Consider the following 20,921-nt stretch of genomic DNA (forward strand, 5'->3'; position numbering starts at 1 on the left):
GAATCTATCACTGATTTAAATACAGATCAAAGGTTAAGAATTCATCCTAGGTTTGTCCAGTGATTTCTCTTTACTCTTGGAATACGATCCAAACCCCTTTCTGAGGATAGCAGGACTCCTCCTTACCTATATGGCATCATGTCCAAACACCGACCCCTCTGCGCCCTGTCTCCTTCTTTTCAGCATTTAGAATATGGTACAAACTTCCCTATCACTTGATGCTTTCCACAGACGATTTCATCTGACCAGAATCCTTAGACCTGAGCACTTTGTAGGTTGATCCTTCTCATCCTTTAGTCTCAGGATGAATATCCTACCCTTAGAAAGGCTGCACCTGCTAACTCTAAGTATTATACCCATGTCTCCCTTTTTATGGTCTAGCACTTCATTCCTTCCACCATCCCTTTGTTTCCAATTATGATATCATTAATTTCCTTATTTGATATATTTTTTTAAGATACAAAATTTTTTTTAAATGTTTATTTTTGAGAGAGAGAGACAGACTGTGAGCAGGGAAGGGGCAGAGAGGGGGGGGGGCACAGAATCCGAAGCAGGGTCCAGGCTCTGAGCTGTCAGCACAGAGACTAACGCAGGACTTGAACCCATGAACCGCAAGATCATGACCTGAGCTGAAGTTGGATGCTTAACTGACTGAGCCACCCAGGCGCCCCTCCTTATTTGATATTCTAAACAGTTCCCTAAACTTCCCCCAGAGCAGACACAATTCTTCCTTTTTCATCACTGAATTACAGGGTTATGATGTATTATAGGTGCTAAATAATTAATTGATCTTGCTTATCTTCAGTTCTGTTATTCCTTCTCCATTCTAAATATACTAAATCTGTGTTGGTTCATCTCCTTTACCACATCCTCTCTTCCTTTCCCTTATTTTCAAGACCAGCCATCCTTCTACTTCCCGGATAAGTATTTTGATATGTTTTCAGTCAATTCACAGATATGTACTCAAATCAAATAAGAAATTCCTTCCATGTGGAGATGCTGGAGAGAATCAAGAAATTATAATATGGAGGAATGTTTTGGGGTACCAGAGTGTCTGGGACTGACTGTTAAAAGGAAATATCAGATATAAGCTGGAAGATGGCAATCGAGATTCAGGAAAAGACTCAGGAGTATCAGTGCAGAATGAAGGGGGCATGAGTCAAGGGCAAAGAGTATTCATCTGTGACTCAATTGTGGGATGTGTATAGCAGGTGGAATGATACATACTCTGACCTCAGAAAATAACGCTGAAAATAAGAGCAACATCAGAAAACAAAAAGCACTCCATCTAGAAAACTAAAGGCTCTTTACTAATTAAATGCTAGATCAATAAATGTAGTGGACAACCAGCAGAGGCAGAATGGATAACCACACAAACTTTGACTTGGACGTCAAGAGTGATGATGACATGCATACATCATGTAAGTGTGAAACGATTTATTACTCGTATAATGAGGCTTCCTAGAAAGAGCAGAGTGGTTCTTAAATACATCTGAAAAGGACTTGAGTGATTTGAAAGAGATTGACTTAGGTTTTGTTTTTTTTTTTTGTTTTTTTTTTTATGCTGGTTAGGGTGTGGTGCAGGGCTGAGAGTTCCTGGGCATGGTTTGAACTTTCCATGGGGACCAATGTAGGGAGCTCTCGGGCTTTTTATCAGCTTCCCCAAAAGTGGAGCAGAAGGAGAGGTGGGGCTTGAAAGCTGTCAGCAGTCAAAAATAAAAAAACAGAGTATCTTTATTGTACTAAGGAAATAAACAGTGAAACTAGAGAAATATAACCAGGCAAAAGATGAAAATACATTTCAGAAGGTACAACATCCAGCCCTAATGCCCAGAGAAAAGCTGTCACCTTGACACAAATTAAATAATTTACTAATAAAAGCTTAGAAAAAACATCAAAGTAAGTGAGAGGAAAACAAAAAGAATAAAGATAAAAAACCAGATTTTAATGAGTTTGGAAACAGAAAATCAACATACAAATTCAAAAAGGTATCTCTTGGGGAAAAAAATCAACATGTGATGGTACACTAGCTAAACTAATTAACAAAAGGGAGAACAAACAAAAAATTAAAATTGTGAAAGGGAAAGACAAACAGAAAAATATTGATCAAAAACTATCCTACAAAGGACAAAAATCTGAAACAGTTCAATTTTCATGGAATAGAAAAAAATGTCAAAAAGGCTAGTAGCTGGGGCGCCTAGGTGGCTCAGTTGATTGAGCTTCCAACTCTTGATTTTGACTCAGGTCAAGGGATTGAGCCCTGTGGTGGGCTCTGCGCTGAGTGTGGAGTCTGCTTAAGATACTCTCTCTCTCTCTCTCTCTCTCTCTCTCTGTTCCTCTCCCTACTCATGTGCACACTCTCTCTAAAAGGAAAAAAAGGCTAGTATAGCAATCAGCACCCTGATCATTTACACTGTCATCTCTAAATATCCAATATTATGATCAGAGAATCCTTAAAGAAATATTTATTTATTTTTATGAGAAAAGAGAGAGAGAGAGAGAGAGAGAGAGAGAGAGAATCTTAAGCAGGCTCCACGCTCAGTGTGGAGCCTGATGTGGGGCTTGATGCCACAATCCTGGGATTATGACCTGAGCTGAAATCAAGAGCCAGACGCTCAACTGACTGAGCCACCCAGGCGCCCCTAGAAATGTTGGATTCCAAGACCAAGGCAGGGAAGATACAAGATAATGCTCACAAATCTTGGGCTAAAAAAGGAAAGTTTAAAAGATTTATGGCTTTGTTGAAAAACACACGCTTCTGAATATTATGCTGTGTTTGGTCATAATTGTGAAAATTAAAAAAAAGCAGGAAAAGCGATCATGTTGGATTAAACATATTAAGTAAATGAAAGATAGATAAAAATATAATGATGGGGTGCCCTGGTGGCTCAGTCAGTTGAGCCACCAACTCTTAATTTCGACTCTGGTCATGACCCCAGGGTTGTAGGAATGATCCTGTCTCAGGCTCTTTGCGGAGTGTGAAGCCTACTTAAGATTCCCTCTCTCTCCCTTTGCCCTTCCCCTGCTCTCTCTCTCAAATAAAAAAAAAAATTATTTTTCAGATAAGAGAAGCCATTTCCCAGTTATTTTTTCATTAACTAATGTGCAACTAAAAATCAAATATATTCTTTCTTTTTTTTTCAAATATATTTTCCTATGCATTCCAATCAATTTATATTTCAACATAACCAAATAGCCAAATAGATCGTGTCAATAAAAAACTGTAGAAATCATGATAGAATTGAAAGAAACAACTACCTTACAATTCCCAATCGTATTAAGTATACTGTTCTTACAACTATGAAGAGAGTAATCGCTGCAGAACTGATTGCTGTCATAATGCCGAAGCAAGATCAGAGGGACTTCTGTTCAGTTACAAAAGCAAAAAATATAACTGAATGATGAAGGAATCAAGCTGTTAGCTTAATAATAAAGTTTTAACATTCCAAAACTAACAGTGTAATCCAATACATGTTGTGTCTTTTGATAGAGTACCCATAACCGCCTATGATGTACTTGAGCCACAAATGTTTAATGTGAATCCCTCAAGAGAGAAAATAATTTCCAATCTACAAAAATACAAAGGGTAGAGAATAAACAAACTATACCACGGACAGTACTGAGATAAGTTCAAAAGATGGCAAATTTTGCAATATAAGTGGCCTTGTCTCTTCAAAGTGTTAGTATTAGAAATAAAGGGAATGTTTTAGATTAAGAGGGATTTCAGTGATATGATAAAGAGACAATGCACAGTCTTGCATTGGGATACTGATTTGAACAAATCAGATTGGGCCAAATGGGGTAATATGAATAGAATTTGGGTTTTGAAGATGCAATAAAATAAAAATGTAATAGAAATATAAAATAGAAAAATCACTGATAAAGAAATCAGGTTATAAAACAGTAAGAATATGATGTCTCTTTAATAAAAAGAGGAACATGTATATGCATGTATGTCTTATATCCACTAAGGTGTTAAAGTGGTAGGAATAAGGTATTTTAATATCTTGAAAACACTTTTGCCTGTCTCTATTTTCTAATTTTCTACAATGCACATGGAGGATTGCTTAATAAGAGTTATTAATTTTGTGTTCATCTATTAACACAGCCTGAAATAAACCAAATATTGACACAATCCAAACTCTGGGTGCGACATTTAATAAACGTGGACCTAGAACTTAATGGCTATAAGCCAAATATTGCAGAATTCAGTTCCTTTTCAGTCACAAATTACTTATAAAAACAGACCATAAACTGTGCTATAAATCAAGTCTCTACCTATTTCAAAGGATCAAAAGCATACAAATTATGTTGTCTGATCACAAGTTATACTAGAAATTAATATTATAAAAAATATATATTATCAACATATATTGGGAAATTAAGAAGTGCTTATAGTTGATCAATGCACCAAAACAAACTGTGCCCTACGCTACAATAATAGTTATAAACTTTAAAAATCAATGTTTTGACTGAAAATTAAAAGCAAATGGAACTAACTGCACATAAGCACTACCAAGTTAGTAAATTTGTTTCTCATGGGAAAATAATTCTGAAGCCATGTTCCATGTACACTGGGGGTGAACAAATAAGTAAATGGATGATGGATGGTAGAAGCCAGTTTTGTCACTGTTGGAGGAGAAAGTTACAGATAAACGAGACAAGAAGGCTAGAATGCATCCTGAAATACTGGATGGGAGTTGCAGACATCAGTAAGAACTCATGTTTAGCTTAATGTAAATACAGACAGATAGATAATAAAATAATTACGGATACATGTATATATACATGGGTGACTATGCAGACATTTATTACCTAGTTAGGTTGTTTAGAGGGCATAGAAGCAATGGCATACCAGCAGCAATTAGTATACCTAGTTCTCAGATCTTGGTTTCTAAATACTATCTTCCAGTAAAAGAAACCAGGGCTCCTAAGAGAAATGGCTGATTCTAGGACCAGGGAAGGGGAAAAAACAAAATGAATCTGAAAACAGTACCAGGAAAGAAATCCTCAAAAAACAAAAGGATGGGGATATTATATGGACACAAGAACCAAACTAAAAGAGCTATCAATGTTCAAAGCAAAAGAAATAACATTTAATTGTAACTCAAAGTCTAAAATAAATATGGATAAGCCCACACTGAAATAAAGGGGGAAGAGACAAATCTTTTTTTTTTAATTTTTTAAATGTTTTGTTTATTTTTGAGAGAGAGAGAGAGCGCACGCACAAGCAGGGGAGGGGCAGAGAGAGGGAGACACAGAATCCAAAGCAGGCTCCAGGCTCTGAGGTGTCATCACAGAGCCCGATGTGGGCTTGAACCCATGAGCTGTGAGATCGTGACCTGAGCTGAAGTTGGACGCCCAACTGACTGAGCCACCCAGGTGCCCCAAGAGACAAATCTTTTATACAGAATCCCGGATAAAATATATAGACTTCCTACCCTACAGAAGCTTAATTCCCAATCCAGACCCCCTGCCCCCCAGGGTAAGCTAGACTTAGTGAGCTGCTTCTAAAGAGTAGAGTATAGAAAAGGAAAAATAGTAACTTTGGAGGGGAGAAAGAAGGTTAACATCACCAGTGGATATCATGTACCCCGCACATGATGCGATGAAAAGGACATTTCACTTCTGCTGCAGTCTTTCTAAAAACCCCTATCTCCAGTGTAAGCATGAGAAAAACAACAGACCCAGAATAGGGAATATTCTGCAGGACCTGGTAGGGTCTGTCAAGACAGTCAAATTCCTGAAAGACAAGGAAAGATTAAAAAACTGTCACAAACCAGGAGAGACTAGAAGAGAGACTGGGAGACATGAAAAATAAATGCAATGTGGTACCCAGAATGGAAGGATCCTGGAACAGAAAAATGACATTAATGGAAAAACTGGTGAAATACACAAATAGAATCTAGAGTTTAGTTAATATGAAAGTCATCTTCTTAGTTTTGACAAATGTATCTGAATGATGTTAAGATGTTAACAATGATAGAAATCAGGAGAGATATATACAGAAGTCTCTCTACTATCTTTGTAACTTTCTATAAATCTAAAATCATTCTAAAATAAAGTTTACTAAAAAAAGATAATTACATACCACCTCTGTAGTAGTCTGGGTAAAAATGTTTAACCTTATTCTAATCATAAGAAGAAAACATCAAACCTAGAAAGCAGATATTCCATGAGAAAACTACACTGGATGCTACAAAATAATCAAACTCAAAGGGGAAAAAAAAAGGTAGGATGACAGTAAGATACAAAGCCTCACATCCAAATACAGTATATGAGCCTGGAATGGATCCTGGAAACAAATTTTACAAATGGCATTTTTGGAGAAAAGTTCAAAAACTGAAATATGGACTCTATGTTAGATGTAGGGCTGAATTGCTATGATAATAATAGTGTGACTACATAGAAGTTTTTAGTTTTAGGAAATGCATACAGAAGTGTTTGAGAGTTAAAATTTAATGGTAACTGCTACTTACCATCAAGTGAGCCAAGAAGAAAGGTGCATATATAGAGAGAAAAAGGCAAATGCTAATACCCAGAGTTAAATCTGTGTGAAGGCTAATTAACTAACATATATATGCATACACACACACACACACACACGCACACACACACACACACACACATATATATATACACATATACTTTTTTTTTTTTTTTAAGTAGGCTTCACACACAGCATGGAGCTCAACATGGGGCTTGAACTCATGACCTTAAACTCCCGAGATCAAGACCTGAGCTGAGATCAAGAGCTGGATGCTTAACTGACTGAGCCACCCAGGCACCTCAACTACATATATGTTTTTAATATTCTCATTTGGCTTGATGAATTTTAAAAACAAAAAGCTGGGAGAAAGAAAATAGTGGACCTAAGGTAGTATTTCCTAAACTTTTATACAGAAATTTTGAGCCAAGGGGTGCCTGGGTGGCTCAGTCAGTTAAGCATCTGACTTTGGCTAAGGTCATGATCTTGCGGTTCATGGGTTCGAGCCCAGTGTTGGGCTCTGTGCTGACAGCTTGGAACCTGGACCCTGCTTTGGATTCTGTGTCTCCCTCTCTCTCTCTCTCTCCCCCTCCCCCACTCACACTCCATCTCTTTCTCAAAAATAATAAACATTAACAACAAAGAAATTTTAAACCAAATTATAATATCTGCATCCATTCCAATCTAATGTAGTTACAGTAGAAAAAAATTATACAACAGATATGCATACATGTGAGAAAACATGAAAATTAATCGCCTAAACATTTATTGCAAGAAGCCAGAAAAAGAGCAACAAAATAAAAACAAATTAGAAAGAAAGATAGAAGTCATCTTACAAAATAGAGCCCACAAAAACCATAGAGGATCCACAATGCCGATATTGTATTTCAAAGCAATGTTACTAATGTGATTCTCTCAAGACTGATAAAGAGGAAGGAGACTGCAGCAATATCCAACGTAGGGATGAGAGCTAAGAGGGACCTCACTTATCAGCCCTCCACACCTCAAATGCAGTAAAATGACATCATGAAAAAAAAACCCATTATGTTAATAATGTGGATGAAATGCATAAATCTCTAGAAAGTAACCTCTATAAAATCAACACACAGAAAACTTCAACAATTCTAGCATGGTGTAATCTGAGTTTTATTATTTAAAAAAACTTTTTTTTTTTTTTTAGTAATCTCTACCCACAGTGTGGGGCTCAAACCTACAACGCCAAGATCAGGTGTCACATGCTCTAATAACCAAGCCAGCCCAGTACCCCAATCTGAGTAAGTTTTTTAAAAAAATCTACAATGGTAACTGAAGGTCCAGATGGTTTTTCTGGAATATTTCATCAACCCAACCATGTCAAAAGGGGGTAAAGGGTACATTCTCCTAAACACATTCATAAAGCTAACATAATCATTATATCCAATCTTAAAAAGTAAGAATATAGTTTAATCTCATTCATGAAACGTAAAGGAAATATTAAAAATTCAAATCTAACAATATTGAAAAGGGATAATATATGAACACACCATGACTAGAACTGGATTCCAGAATTCAGTCAATAAACAGAATCCAACACAGTAACAGAACAATGGAGAAAAAAAATCTCATGATTATGTCAATAAATGCAGAAAGAATAATTCCTGAGAATAATTTTAGCATTTATGTAAAACAGAACCTCCGCTCTGTGAAAAATATTTATATTAATTTTTAGACATACACACTTGGGGTGTCTGCCTGGTTCAGTCAGAAGAGCATGTGACTCTTGATCTCTGGGTCATGAGTTTGAGTTCCATGTTGAGTGTAGAGATTATATACAAACATATATACACATACACTTAAAAAAAAAAAAAAGAAAAAAATACCCTTATTTGTGGAACTATCCTTATTCTCAGGAGACATTTGCTGAATGATTCATGGGTCAAGTCATGATGCCTAAGACATGCCTTCAAATACCTCCATAAATGTAGTGTAGAGAGAAATAAAATAGATATGGCAAAATCTTACCAGTTGGTGATCTATGTAAAAATCATTTTCATGGTTATGCACTTTGAATACTAATTAATTTTACTATTATAGAGCAAGAAAAACCACCTTTACTGGGAGAGTGTCCTGGAGTTTTTACCTTTAGTCCTTTTCTTACAGATATGTGGAACTTTTGGTATCTTGCCTTAAAGATATGCTAGGATGTGGATTGTCTAGATTTACTACTTTTTCATTCATTTGTCCTTTTTGGAGGACCTATTGGGAGACAAGTCGCAGAAGGCCATGACTGCTTTTAGCTATAGAGCTAATGCTCCATAAATTGTTCCAGGTCATTGAAAAAGAAGGAAAGCTTCCTAATTCTTTTATAATTTTTATGAAAAAAATATTAATATCTAAACCTGATAAGAGACACTAAAAGAAAATATGGGCCAAAATAACTTCTGAATATCAAGAGAGACCATATAAAATACTAACAAAGAAAAATCCAAGCAAATAGGAGCTCAGGGATACTTCCACAACATAAAATACACACACACACACACACACATACACACACACACACACACTCTTTCTCTCTCTCTCTCATTTCTAAAGCTAGTATCTTATTAGGTGGGGAAACAGGATTTCTGCTGAGATCAAGAACAAATCGAGGAAGCTGAGTATCTCTGCAATTATTCAAAACTGTACTAAAGAGGTGGCTCAGTCAGTTAAGCGTCTGACTTTGACTCAGGTCATGATCTCACGGTTTGTGGGTTTAAGCCCCGGTTCGGGCTCTGGCTGACAGTTCTGAGCCTGGAGCCTGCTTCAGATTCTGTGTCTCCCTCTCTCTCTGCCCCTCCCCTGCTCATGCTCTTTCTCTGTCTCTCAAAAATGAATAAACATTAAAAAAAAATTTTTTTAACTGTACTAAAGATATTAACTATTCGATTAGACAAGATAAATCAGAGATAGGAAAAGAGGTAAAGAACAAATAAAACTATCCCTATTTATAGATGATATGATAGTATACCAGGATATAAAGAGTAAAACTTTTTAAAAATAAGACCAAGGGTACCAATCCAGAAACAAAATTAAGAAAGAAATGCCATTTACAACTATATCAAAAAGAATAAAATATGTAGGAATAGGTTGAACAAAAGAAGCCTGAGATCTATACATTGACAATTTTAAAATACTGTGGAAAGAAATTAAATACCTAAATAAAAGGAGAGACCTCTCAGGTTCATGAAGAACAATACTGCTAAGATTACAATGCTTTACAAACTGATCAACAGATGCAATGCAATCCATTGCATCAAAATGTCAACTGCTCTTGTCGCTGAAAATGACAATCTGATTATACAGAAATATAGGAGGCTCCAAATAGCCAAAATAATTTTGAAAACAAACAAAAAAGAACAAAATAACAGAAATCACACTTCCTGATTTCAAAACTTACTACAATGCTACAATAAATCAAGACAGTATGGTGCTGGCATATACAGATATATAGATCAATGGAATAGAATGCAGAGTGCAGAAATAAAATCTCAAATTATGATCAATTCATTACTGAAAAGGGAACCAAAAAGATTCAATGAAGTCTTAAGCAACAGTGTTAGGAACAAGTGGATATTCACACACAAAAGAATGAAGTTGGAACCTCACACCGTATAGCGCACATGAAAATTAACTCAAAATGGGTCAAAGGCCAAATGTCAGAACTAAAACTAATAACTGCTTAGAAAAAAAACACTGCAGTAAATTTTTGAGACTTTGGATAACACAATGATTTCCTAAGTATGATACTAAAAGCAAAGCAACAAAAGAAATAATAGAATGGAATATTATTCGGCCACAAAAAAGAATAAAGTATTGACACTTCATATTATGTTGATGAATCTCAAAAATATTATGAAAGAAGACATTCATAAAAGGCTACATATTACATGATTCTATGTATATAAAAATATTCCTAATAATCAAATATTTAGAGACAGAAAGTAGACTAGTGGTTTATCAGATGCTGGGTATACAGAGTGACTGCTAGTGGGTATCAGGTTTCTTCATGGGGTGATGGGTTATACACTGGTGATGGCTGCACAAAATGTGATTATATAAAAAAACACTGACTTGTTCACTTTAAGAAAGAGCCTTTTTGCCCTTTTTGTGTTTTTTAAATGTTTATTTTCCAGAGAGAGAGAGCACGCAAGCTGGGGAGGGGCAGAGAGAAGGAAACAGAAGATCTGAAGCAGGCTCAGTGCTGTCAGTGCAGAGCCTGTTGTGGGGCCTGAACCTACGAACCGGGAGATCATGACCTGGGCCAAAGTCAGACGCTTAACCAACTGGGCCACCCAGGCATCCCTGACTTGTTCATTTTGTTTAAGAAAAATTTGGGTGGGGCAGGGGGCGCCTGGGTGGCTCAGTCGGTTAAGCAACTGACTTAGGCGCAGGTCATGACCTCATGGTTAGTGAGTTGAAGCCCCGCGTAGGGCTCTGTGTGGACAGCTCAGAGCGTGGAGGTTGCTTCGGATTCTGTGTCTCCCTCTCTCTCTGCCCCTTCCCTGCTCACACACACTCTCTGTCTTCTCTCTCAAAAATAAATGAATATTTTTTTTTAAAATGGGGTGCCTGGGTAGTTCAGTTGGATAAGCGTCTGACTTCAGCTCAGGTTATGATCTCACAGTTCGTGGGTTTGAGCCCCGTGTCAGGCTCTGTGCTGATAGCTCAGAGCCTGGATCCTGCTTCTGATTCTATATATCCCTCTTTCTCTCTGTCCCTCTCCCTTTCATACTCTGTCTCTCTCTCTCTCAAAAATAAATAAACATTTAAAACAAATGATAAAAACTTAAAAAAATTTTTTTTACTTGTTCATTTTCAAAGACTGATTTCATGTTACATAAATTATACAGCAATAAACCTGTTGAAAAAATTGAGAGTCTTTCTACTGGAAAACCATAACTAGGTAAAGTACAAAATGGGAGAGAAAATGTGATTTATAACAGTAAAGAACAAGATTAAACATTGAAGAATAAAATTAATAAAAATACGTAAAACCTATTTCAGAAAAATTATAAACACTCCTGAAAGACATAGAAGTAGCCTCAAACAAATGGAGAAACAACCCCTCTTCTTGGATTGGAAGATTATAAAGATCTCAGTTCCTCATAAATTAATTTGTAAATTTAGCGCAATGCAAATAAAATACCAACAAGCTTTTCATGGAGTTAGAAAAGTTAATAATCAAGTTTACATGGAAAAACAAACATTCAAAAATAGGCAGAAAAACACTGAAAATCTAAAAGGGAGGACTAGCTCTAACAAACATTAAAATGTGCTACAATGTACCCATAATAAAAGCAATGCAGTACTGGTACATGCATACACAAATAAAACAGTAGAACAGAATAGAAAGCTCAGAAAACAACCCAAGAATATATGGAAATTTATTATTTGATAAAGGTGGCATTTCAAATGAAGGGAACAAAGATAGATGTTTAAATACATGGTGTTGGGACAACTGGGGTAGCCATACGGAAAAAGATTTCATTAGACCCATACTTACTTTATTTATGTTTTTTACTTATTTTTTAAGTTATTTTTGAGAGAGAGAGACCGACCATGCACGCAGTAGGAGGAGAGGGAGAGGGAGAGGGAAAGAATCCCAAGCAGGCTCTGCACTGTTAGCAGACAGCCTGACTCAGGGCCAGAACTCGTGAACCGTGAGATCATGACCTGAGCCGAAACCAAGAGTCAGATGCTTAACTGACTGAGCCAGCCAGGTGCCCCAGGACCTTATTTTATACACAAGAATAATTTCCAAATGGTTTACGGATTTACATGTAAAAAATAAAACCATACAAGTAATGGAAGAAAATATGTATATTTATCCTTAACCTTGAGATAGTTTCTAACCACGACACAAAATTCGGAGATAATAAGACTGACTGATGAGTTTGACTATATTAAAAAATAAATAAACTCCCATAATCAAAATAAAAAAAACAATTGAGAAACTGGGAGAAAATATTTGCAACATACACTTCAGACAAAGGGCTAATACTCTTAATATATAAAATCACTCTCGGGGGCGCCTGACTGGCTCAGTCGGAAAAGCATGCAACTCTTGATCTCAGGGTTGTAACTTTAAGCCACATGCTAGGTGAAGAGATTACGTAAAAATAAAATCTTCAAGAACACCTGTGTGGCTTAGTCAGTTAAACATTGGACTCTTGATCTCAGCTCAGGTCTTGATCTCAGTTCAAGCCCTGTGTTGAGTTCCATGCTGGGCCTGGAGCCTACTTAAAAAATAAAGGGGTGTCAGGGTGGCTCAGTTGGTTAAGCGTCTGACTCTTGATTTCAGCTCAGGTCATGATCCCATGATTTGTGAGAGTGAGCCCAGAGTTGGGTGGGGCCTGCTTGGGATTCTCTTTCCCTCTCTCCTTCTCTCTCTCTCTCTCTCTCTCCCTCCCTCCCTCCCTCCCTCTTTCTCTGCCCCTCACACACTTGGTCTAGCTTTCTCAAAATAAATAAACTTTAAAAAACAAAAAGAAAATGGGGGAGAGACACAAACCCAACAACTCATGAAATAGACAGAAATCGCTCTTAAACATATGAAAAAATGTTTCACTGACTCATAAAGAAAATGCAGATTGAAACGAGATACCATTTTTTCCCTGTTGGGTTTGTAAAAAGTTAAAAGTATGACAATATATTCTGTTGTTGAGTTTTTATTCAGAGTATTTTTTTATGATCTGAACAATAGGTATGTTTACTGTTGTTAAGATACTCTCATACACGGCTGGTGGAAACACAAACTAGTAAAACCCAACTGGGGGGTGATTTTGGCAATATCATACAAAAACACATATGCATCGGCACCTGGCTGCCTCAGTCAGTAGAGCATGCAACTCTTGAGCTCAGGATCATGAGTTTAAGCCCCACATGGGACATGGAGCCTACTTAAAATAAAGATTTAAAAAAAAAAAAACACACACACACAAAACACATAAGCAAGTACCTTTGGAACCAGAAACCACACTTCTAGGAATCAACCTGGAAGCTAAACTTCCAATGATACTACAAAAATACATACGGGCCAGACTATTTGCTTTTGTGTTGTTTATAACCACGACACATTGAAAACAACCTAAAAGACTAAACAGAAGAAAGTCACTGAATAAACAATGGCACATCCACATATAGGAGTACTAAGCAGTCACAAGGCAATGAGGAAGCTCTCTATCTGCTGTAAGAAGTAATTTCCAGGATAAATTATTAAGGGAAAACAGCAAGGAGTAATTGAGAATCTAAGATATGCTAAGGTTCAATGTAAGAATGGGACCTCATAAAAGTATCTATGTAAACGAAATCAGGAAGAATAAACCAGAAACTGATGGGATCACTTACTTTGAAGGAGTGGGAATAGGGTAGAAAAAATGAGACCAGGGTATCAAAATTGAAGGGTGGGTGGTGCCTGGGTGGTTCAGTTGGTTGAGCATACGACTTTGGTTCAGGTCATGATCTCGTGGTTTGTGGGTCTCAGCCCTGCATCAGGCTCTGCATTGGCAGTGTGGAACCTGCTTGGGATTCTCTCTCTCTTTCTCTTTCTCTCTGGCCCTCCCCGACTTGCACATGCTCTTTCTCTCCCAAAATGAATAAATAAAAACAAAACAAAACAAAATTGAAAGGGCAACAATTCATGAGAATTCTTTTTTTTTTTTTTTTAATTTTTTTACATTGATTTATTTTTGAGAAACAGAGTGAGACAAAGAATGGGCGGGGGAGGGGCAAAGAGAGAAGGAGACACAGAATCCAAAGCAGGCTCTAGGCTCTAAGCAAGAGGTCAGCACAGAGCCTGATGCAGGGCTCGAACCCACAAACTGTGAGATCATGACCTGAGCCGAAGTCAGATGCTCAACCAACTGAGCTACCCAGGCGCCCCATGAGAATTCTTTTCTGTATAGTTCTTACTCTTAGAACCACTGTAATAGTTCACATACACCTGAAATAAATAAATAAATAAATATGAAACAGGATGTAGGGCAGGAGAGGTACCTAAAATAACAAATTGAGCTAATTCTACAAAAAATGGATAATATAATCACATTGAAGAGGATGAAGAAGAACTAAACAATTCTAGAAAACATCATTTTGACTGGATACTGTACTGCTAAAGGCAAAGAGAACTGTGCAAATATTGTATTCTGGACAGTAAAATTTGCTTCCCATAGAAAAAGAGGTTGAAAATTTTGAAATGAGTCCAAGCAAAATCCACACTGGTGGCTGCAGAAAACCGAGTGAAAATTGGAAGAGAAATAGGTTATCTGCATTGTCTCAAAGTTTCTCCCCCAAGATGTTTATCAATTAGAAAGGGAAAAATAGGAGGTGTCTGGGTGGCTCAGGTCATGATCTCGCAGTCTGTGAGTTCAAGCCCAGCATCGGGCTCTGTGCTGACATGCTGAGCCTGGAGCCTGCTAAGCATTGTTTCCCTCTCTCTCTGCCCTTTTCCTGCCTGCACTCTGTCTCTCTCTCAAAAATAAAACAAAAACATAAAAAAAAAAATTTAGAAAGGGAAAAATAGTCACTTTACAGTAGAGAAACCTGGCAGATAGTACCTTAACAGAATGTTTAACATTGACAGCAACAGTAACAACACATATCTATGTCATGGACCCTCTAATATGCACTGAGATCATGCCATCCCTTCTGTGGGACTGTCACCAAAAATGAACAAAAATGTACTTATCAGTAAATATCAGTCCAATAGCAGACTTCAGGAATATCTGAAATAATAAATGCAAGTTTCAAGGATGTGAAAAACCAGAAAGCCCATGAAACTGTCACGGATTGGTAAAGACTAGAGAAACATTTTGACTAATACCAAATGGCATCCTGGATTTGATCGGAGAACAGAAAAAAAGGCATTTGTGGAAAACTGGTAAAATCTGAACAAAGTCTATGATTAAATAGTATTAATAGTATGGTACAAACGTTCATTACTTAGTTTTGATAAATGTACTTAAATAAATACTGTCTTTAGAGGAAGCCAAAATACGGTGTTCTCTCTGTCTGGCCAGGTGCAATTCAGCAACTGGGTCAATTTTACCGTAAATAATGAGACTGATTAACATAGTCGACACATTCTGGCTTGTCTGTTTTTAAGGAAGCAGAGTTAGAAGACCAAATCCTTATACAGAATGGGAAAGTGTTTTGTTAATCTTTTGCCCAGATCACCCAAGGGTTTTCATAATGTTGTAAGAATATTATAGTTTTTTGGGTTTTTTTGCAAGTAACCTCTTCATTCACTGAGATGTAGGTGTTTGTAAACTTATCCATAGAAGCATATTGGAATGGCCCTGTGCTTAATTCACTGAAACTAAACTGGGCCCAATGTGTCCTTCAACTAAAGTCTTCCTTAAGATATGTGTCTGTTAACATAAGTGTAGAAGCATACGAGAAAAGAGCTGGCGCCAATATATAGTTTTACTGACATCAACTCTTTCAGTTTCCCAGCACAATTCCAACATGGTGGTGGAGAAGCACTGCCCTCCCTTCCTCCCCTCCCTACCTCCCACCCCAGCACCAAGAATTCTCTGATACCAGCAGGGTGTCTGAGAATTCAACTCAATTCTGACACAACCTACCTGCAGATAGCATCAGATTCCACAGGTTAAGGGCTCAGTCCCTACAAGACTGCTTTCCATCCCCCACTCAGACACCAGTCACAAGCCCCAGGCTGTTTATTACCTGTGCTTCTGACCAAACAGCTATAGATTGGAGGTTCCAATGACCTCCTCCTTAGGTTCTTTTAATTTGTTAGAGTGGCTCATAGAACTCAGGGAAATGTGTACTTATGTTAATCAGTTTATTAAAGGATAGGAATCAATAGTCAGATGAAGAGGTACATAGGGCAAGCTTGGAGTTTCCATGTCCTCTCCAGGTGTGCCACTATCCCCATATCTACACTTGTTCACCAACCCAGAAGAACACAGTCCTTCTGGTTTCTATGGAGACTTCACTGCATAGTCATGACTAACTCATTGGCCATTGGCTAATTCTACCTCCAGCTTCTCTCCCCTCCCAAGAGTCTGGGGGTTGGGACTGAAACCCTCCAACACATGGTTGGTCCTCCAGCCCCTGCCTTTGGGTGGGATCCAGAAGTCACCTTGATTTTTTTAATTAAAAATTTTTTTTCAATGATTATTTATTATTTTTGAGAGAGAGAGAGAGAGAGAGAGAGAGAGAGACAGAGCTTGAGTGGGGGAGGGGCAGAGAGAGAGGGAGACACAGAAACCCAACCAGGCTCCAGGCTCTGAGCTGTCAGCACAGAGCCCAATGTGGGGCCTGAACTCGTGAACTGTGAGATCATGGCCTAAGCTGGCTGAAGTCGGACGACCAACCAACTGAGCCACCCAGGTGCCCCATAATTTTTTTTTAATGTTTATTTATTTTTGAGACAGAGAGAGATGGAGCATGAGCAGAGGAGGGGCAGAGAGAGAGGGAGACACAGAATCCTTAGCAGGCTCCAGGCTTTGAGCTGTCAGCACAGAGCCCCACACGGGGCTTGAACTCACAGACTGCGCAAACACATGAACTGGGAGATCATGACCTGAGCCAAAGTTGGACACTTAACTGACTGAGCCACCCAGGTGTCCCTACCTTCATTTTTTTAAAAAACGTTTTACTTATTTTTGAGAGAGAGAAAGCGAGAGAACAAACGTGAGTGGGGGAAGGGCACAGAGAGAAAGGGGGCAGAGGATCTGAAGTGGGCTCTGCACTGACAGCAGTGAACCCAATACAGGGCTCAAACTCACGAACCGTGTGACCATGACCAGAGCCAAAGCTGGACACTCAACTGACTGAGTCACTCAGGTGCCCATCACTTTCATTAATATAACAAGACACATGTCCCCTTTATGTGGTAAAGGAAAACACCACCTCTAAAGAGCTTTGGTAATGTCTCAGAGGGGGAACTGCCTTGACTTAAGAAGTGGGCTGCTCCACAGATGGTTACAAAGTCTGATGTAAGGATTCTCTAGGCATACTTTTCAGGGTGTTTGCAAGGACATGCTCCCCTCAACTCAGCCTGGACACAGAGAACTGCCAATCCCTGAATGTACCCTCCTGTCTACATTAACACGATGTAATTATCCCACTGTTTTCACAGCACAATTTTACTTTCCTGGAGTTTCTTATACAGGCAATTGGCTTGATTGTTCATTACCAGAAAGTTCATTACCAGGAAAGATCCATCAACTCTTCAATGGAAAACATCAACAGAATTTGTGCTCTAGGATTCTTTGAATCCTGAGCCTCAAAATTCTTATGTAATTTCCACTAATTTTCCACTGTTATATCTTGATCTTCACCCAATCCTAGTGTCCACATTGAAAAACTGGCCCTAAACAAAACTTCCATGTCAATAACATCCATCCTTGCCTTTCCCCCTTTGAGACACTACCAACTCAGGGCTGGAATTCATGACCCTGAGATCAAGATCTGAGCTGAGATCAAGAGTCAGATGCTTAACTGACTGAGCCACCCAGATGTCACTGTATTTGACTAACATTTTATTTCATTTTTTATTTTTTTAACATTTGTTAATTTTTTTGAGAGACAGAGAGAGAGAGAGCAGGGGAGGGGCAGAGAGAGAGACACACACAGAATCCAAAGCAGGCTCCAGGCTCTGAACCGTTAGCACAGAGCCCAATGTGGGGCTTGAACTCCTGAACCGTGAGATCATGACCTGAGCCAAAGTCGAATGCCTAACTGACTGAGCCACCCGAGGCGCCCCTGACTAACATTAAAAAAATGATTTAGGGGTACCTGGGTGGCTCAGTTGGTTGAGCGTCCAACTGTTGATTTCGGCTCAGGTCATCATCTCATGGTTTGTGGGTTTGAGCCCCACATTGGGCTCTGTGCTGGCAGTGGGGGGTCTGCTTGGGAGTCTCTCTCTCTCTCGCTCTCTGCCCTTCCCCCATTCTCTCTCACTCTCTCTCTAAAATAAATAAACTTTTAAAAATAATTTTTTTTTTTAACATTTATTTATTTTTGAGACAGAGAGAGACACAGCATGAACGGGGGAGGGTCAGAGAGAGAGGGAGACACAGAATCCGAAACAGGCTCCAGGCTCTGAGCAGTCAGCACAGAGCCCGATGCGGGGCTTGAACTCACGGACCACGAGATCATGACCTGAGCTGAAGTCGGACACTTAACCGACTGAGCCACCCAGGCGCCCCAATAAACTTTTAAAAATAAATAAATGATATAAAATTTAAAATTTAAAAACAAGAATTAAAAAAAAAGTTAATCAAATACAAAAAGGGGCACCTGGGTGGCTCAGTCAGGTAAGTGTCAAACTTTGGCTCAGGTCATGATATCGCGGTTTGTGAGTTTGATCCTCACATCGGGCTCTGTGCTGACAGCTCAGAGCCTGGAGCCTGCTTCAGATTCTGTGTCTCCCTCTCTCTCTGCCCTTCCCTGCTTGCAGTCTATCTCTCTCTCTCTCAAAAATAAATAAGACTTAAAAAATAAATTAATTAAATAAAAACAGATGATATAATTGATTCTAATACTTATTATTTCTAACAATTCAAATCCAATAAAACCTCATATGATCTGACTCTTAACAGTAGTGTGGCTTCATCACTTACTACGCTCCCCTTAGGCATTCTATTCTGGTCTACAATGGTGCTGCTCAAACTCACAAAGCTCTCTCTGGCCCTCTCCCTCCAGTCTCCTCATTCCTTTCCCTCACTGCCCCCAGCCACCTCTTGAGTCTTCTAAGCTGTTCATTTAGGTTGGAATATTCTTCCCAAACACATGTCCTGGGCCCTTATGTCATGTCTCCTCTCAAATGTTATCACCTCAGAAAAGTCATCCCCAACCATTTATCTCAAATGGCCCAATCTCTTCTCACTTTCTGTCATAGCTCATTCCATTGCCTAATATTATTTATCTATTTACCTGTTTACTGTTATCCTCACTCTAATACAATGTAAATTCCATGAGAGCAGGAACTTGATAAGTCGTGTTCACTATCATTGCATTGATATGTGTGTGTATGTAAAAGAGGAGCTGGAGGGGCACCTGGGTGGCTCAGTCGGTTAAGCGGCCGACTTCAGCTCAGGTCATGATCTCACACTCCGTGAGTTCGAGCCCCGCGTTGGGCTCTGTGCTGACAGCTCATAGCCTGGAGCCTGTTTCGGATTCTGTGTCTCCCTCTCTCTGACCCTCCCCTGTTCATGCTCTGTCTCTCCCTGTCTCAAAAATAAATAAAAAATGTTTAAAAAAAAAAAAAAGAGGAGCTGGAGAGCAGTTGAATCCAACATGTAGGTAAAAGATGGCACTAATGAAAAATGAGATTCCTTGTCACTGAAAATGGGTTTGAAATGTAAGAGAAATAACGTGCTTGGTAAATAAAATTGAAGTTTCCTCTATGTTCACGTTGAGACCTTTATTTCCTCCCCAGGTCACAAGCCCATGCTCCACAAGTCTTAGTGCCTTGGAGGGCTTTACAAACAACACAGAGATGTACGCCTCCCCATTACCATGTAGGCTGCTACCAGCCCTGATGGCCTCCTTTTGCCCTCCTTACCTGTGTACTGTCTTTGTGTTTCTTCCCTCAAAATCATCCAGGGCTCTTTTCCTTGCTCCAATAAGTCAACCACATCTGGCTTAGAAATGGAGTGTCCTGCTTGCAAGGAAAAAAAAAAAGCCACATGGTATAGAAATATAAGCAAAACTCACAAAATCTTTAGTTTTCTTTAAATTTGTAATGAAATAGAGGTTAAATGTTACCGATACAGATTTCAGATAATAGAAGGATGAGATGATTTAAGGAACCAGGCAGGTATGATGAAATTTTATTTTAATTTAATACAGACTCTTCCTCTTAAGAGAACATTTAACAAAGTGATTGAAAAGTTAACAATGTTTGAGAACATTCTTTAGAGCTGAGGGCCTGAGCACAAATTCTTTCTCCTTTAATACCTACCAACCTTATGATTTTGAGGAAGTCATTTTAACACACTGTTCCACAATGTTGGCAAGTAAAATGGGTATAATACTGTTATCACATGGTTATTTGATGCTTAAATTTGTATGTATGTATATATATTCCCTGCTCCCCCCTCCCAAGGAAGAGTTTCTGGGACATAATACCAATTATAATTATTTTATTGTCTTAAGAGGAAAATAAGAAGCACCCTGATTCACTTACAAAATATTCATTCAATTATAAATGTCATGTTCATGAATTGTAACTTTCAACCATAAATCATATAAAATTGGAAATGAAATGTGTACTCTTCAGTTTTAAATGAATATTGTTTATCCAATCCACTATTATATAAGTTATAGAGACTCTTCTCATTGTCACAGCCAATTACAAATCTACATCTAACAATTGCCCTACAGGTGGAAGACACAGCAAATCTATAGCAATATTCAGTGTGAACATAATGGGAAACCA

General features: G+C 38.3%; 1 protein-coding gene across 6 annotated transcripts in view; it reads right to left on the reverse strand.

The window, feature by feature from the left end:
- The window catches only part of LOC125915973 (zinc finger protein 585A), a 109,226-nt gene that overhangs the window by 30,506 nt on the left and 57,799 nt on the right, over nt 1-20,921 (reverse strand). For all 6 annotated transcript variants that reach the window (XM_049622080.1, XM_049622073.1, XM_049622072.1 and 3 more), the window contains one exon: nt 20,046-20,141. In XM_049622080.1, coding sequence (XP_049478037.1) covers nt 20,046-20,141 — 96 coding nt within the window. The remainder of the gene's footprint in view (nt 1-20,045; nt 20,142-20,921) is intronic.

Source organism: Panthera uncia (assembly GCF_023721935.1).
Source record: "Panthera uncia isolate 11264 chromosome E2 unlocalized genomic scaffold, Puncia_PCG_1.0 HiC_scaffold_19, whole genome shotgun sequence".
Classification (NCBI taxonomy): domain Eukaryota; kingdom Metazoa; phylum Chordata; class Mammalia; order Carnivora; family Felidae; genus Panthera; species Panthera uncia.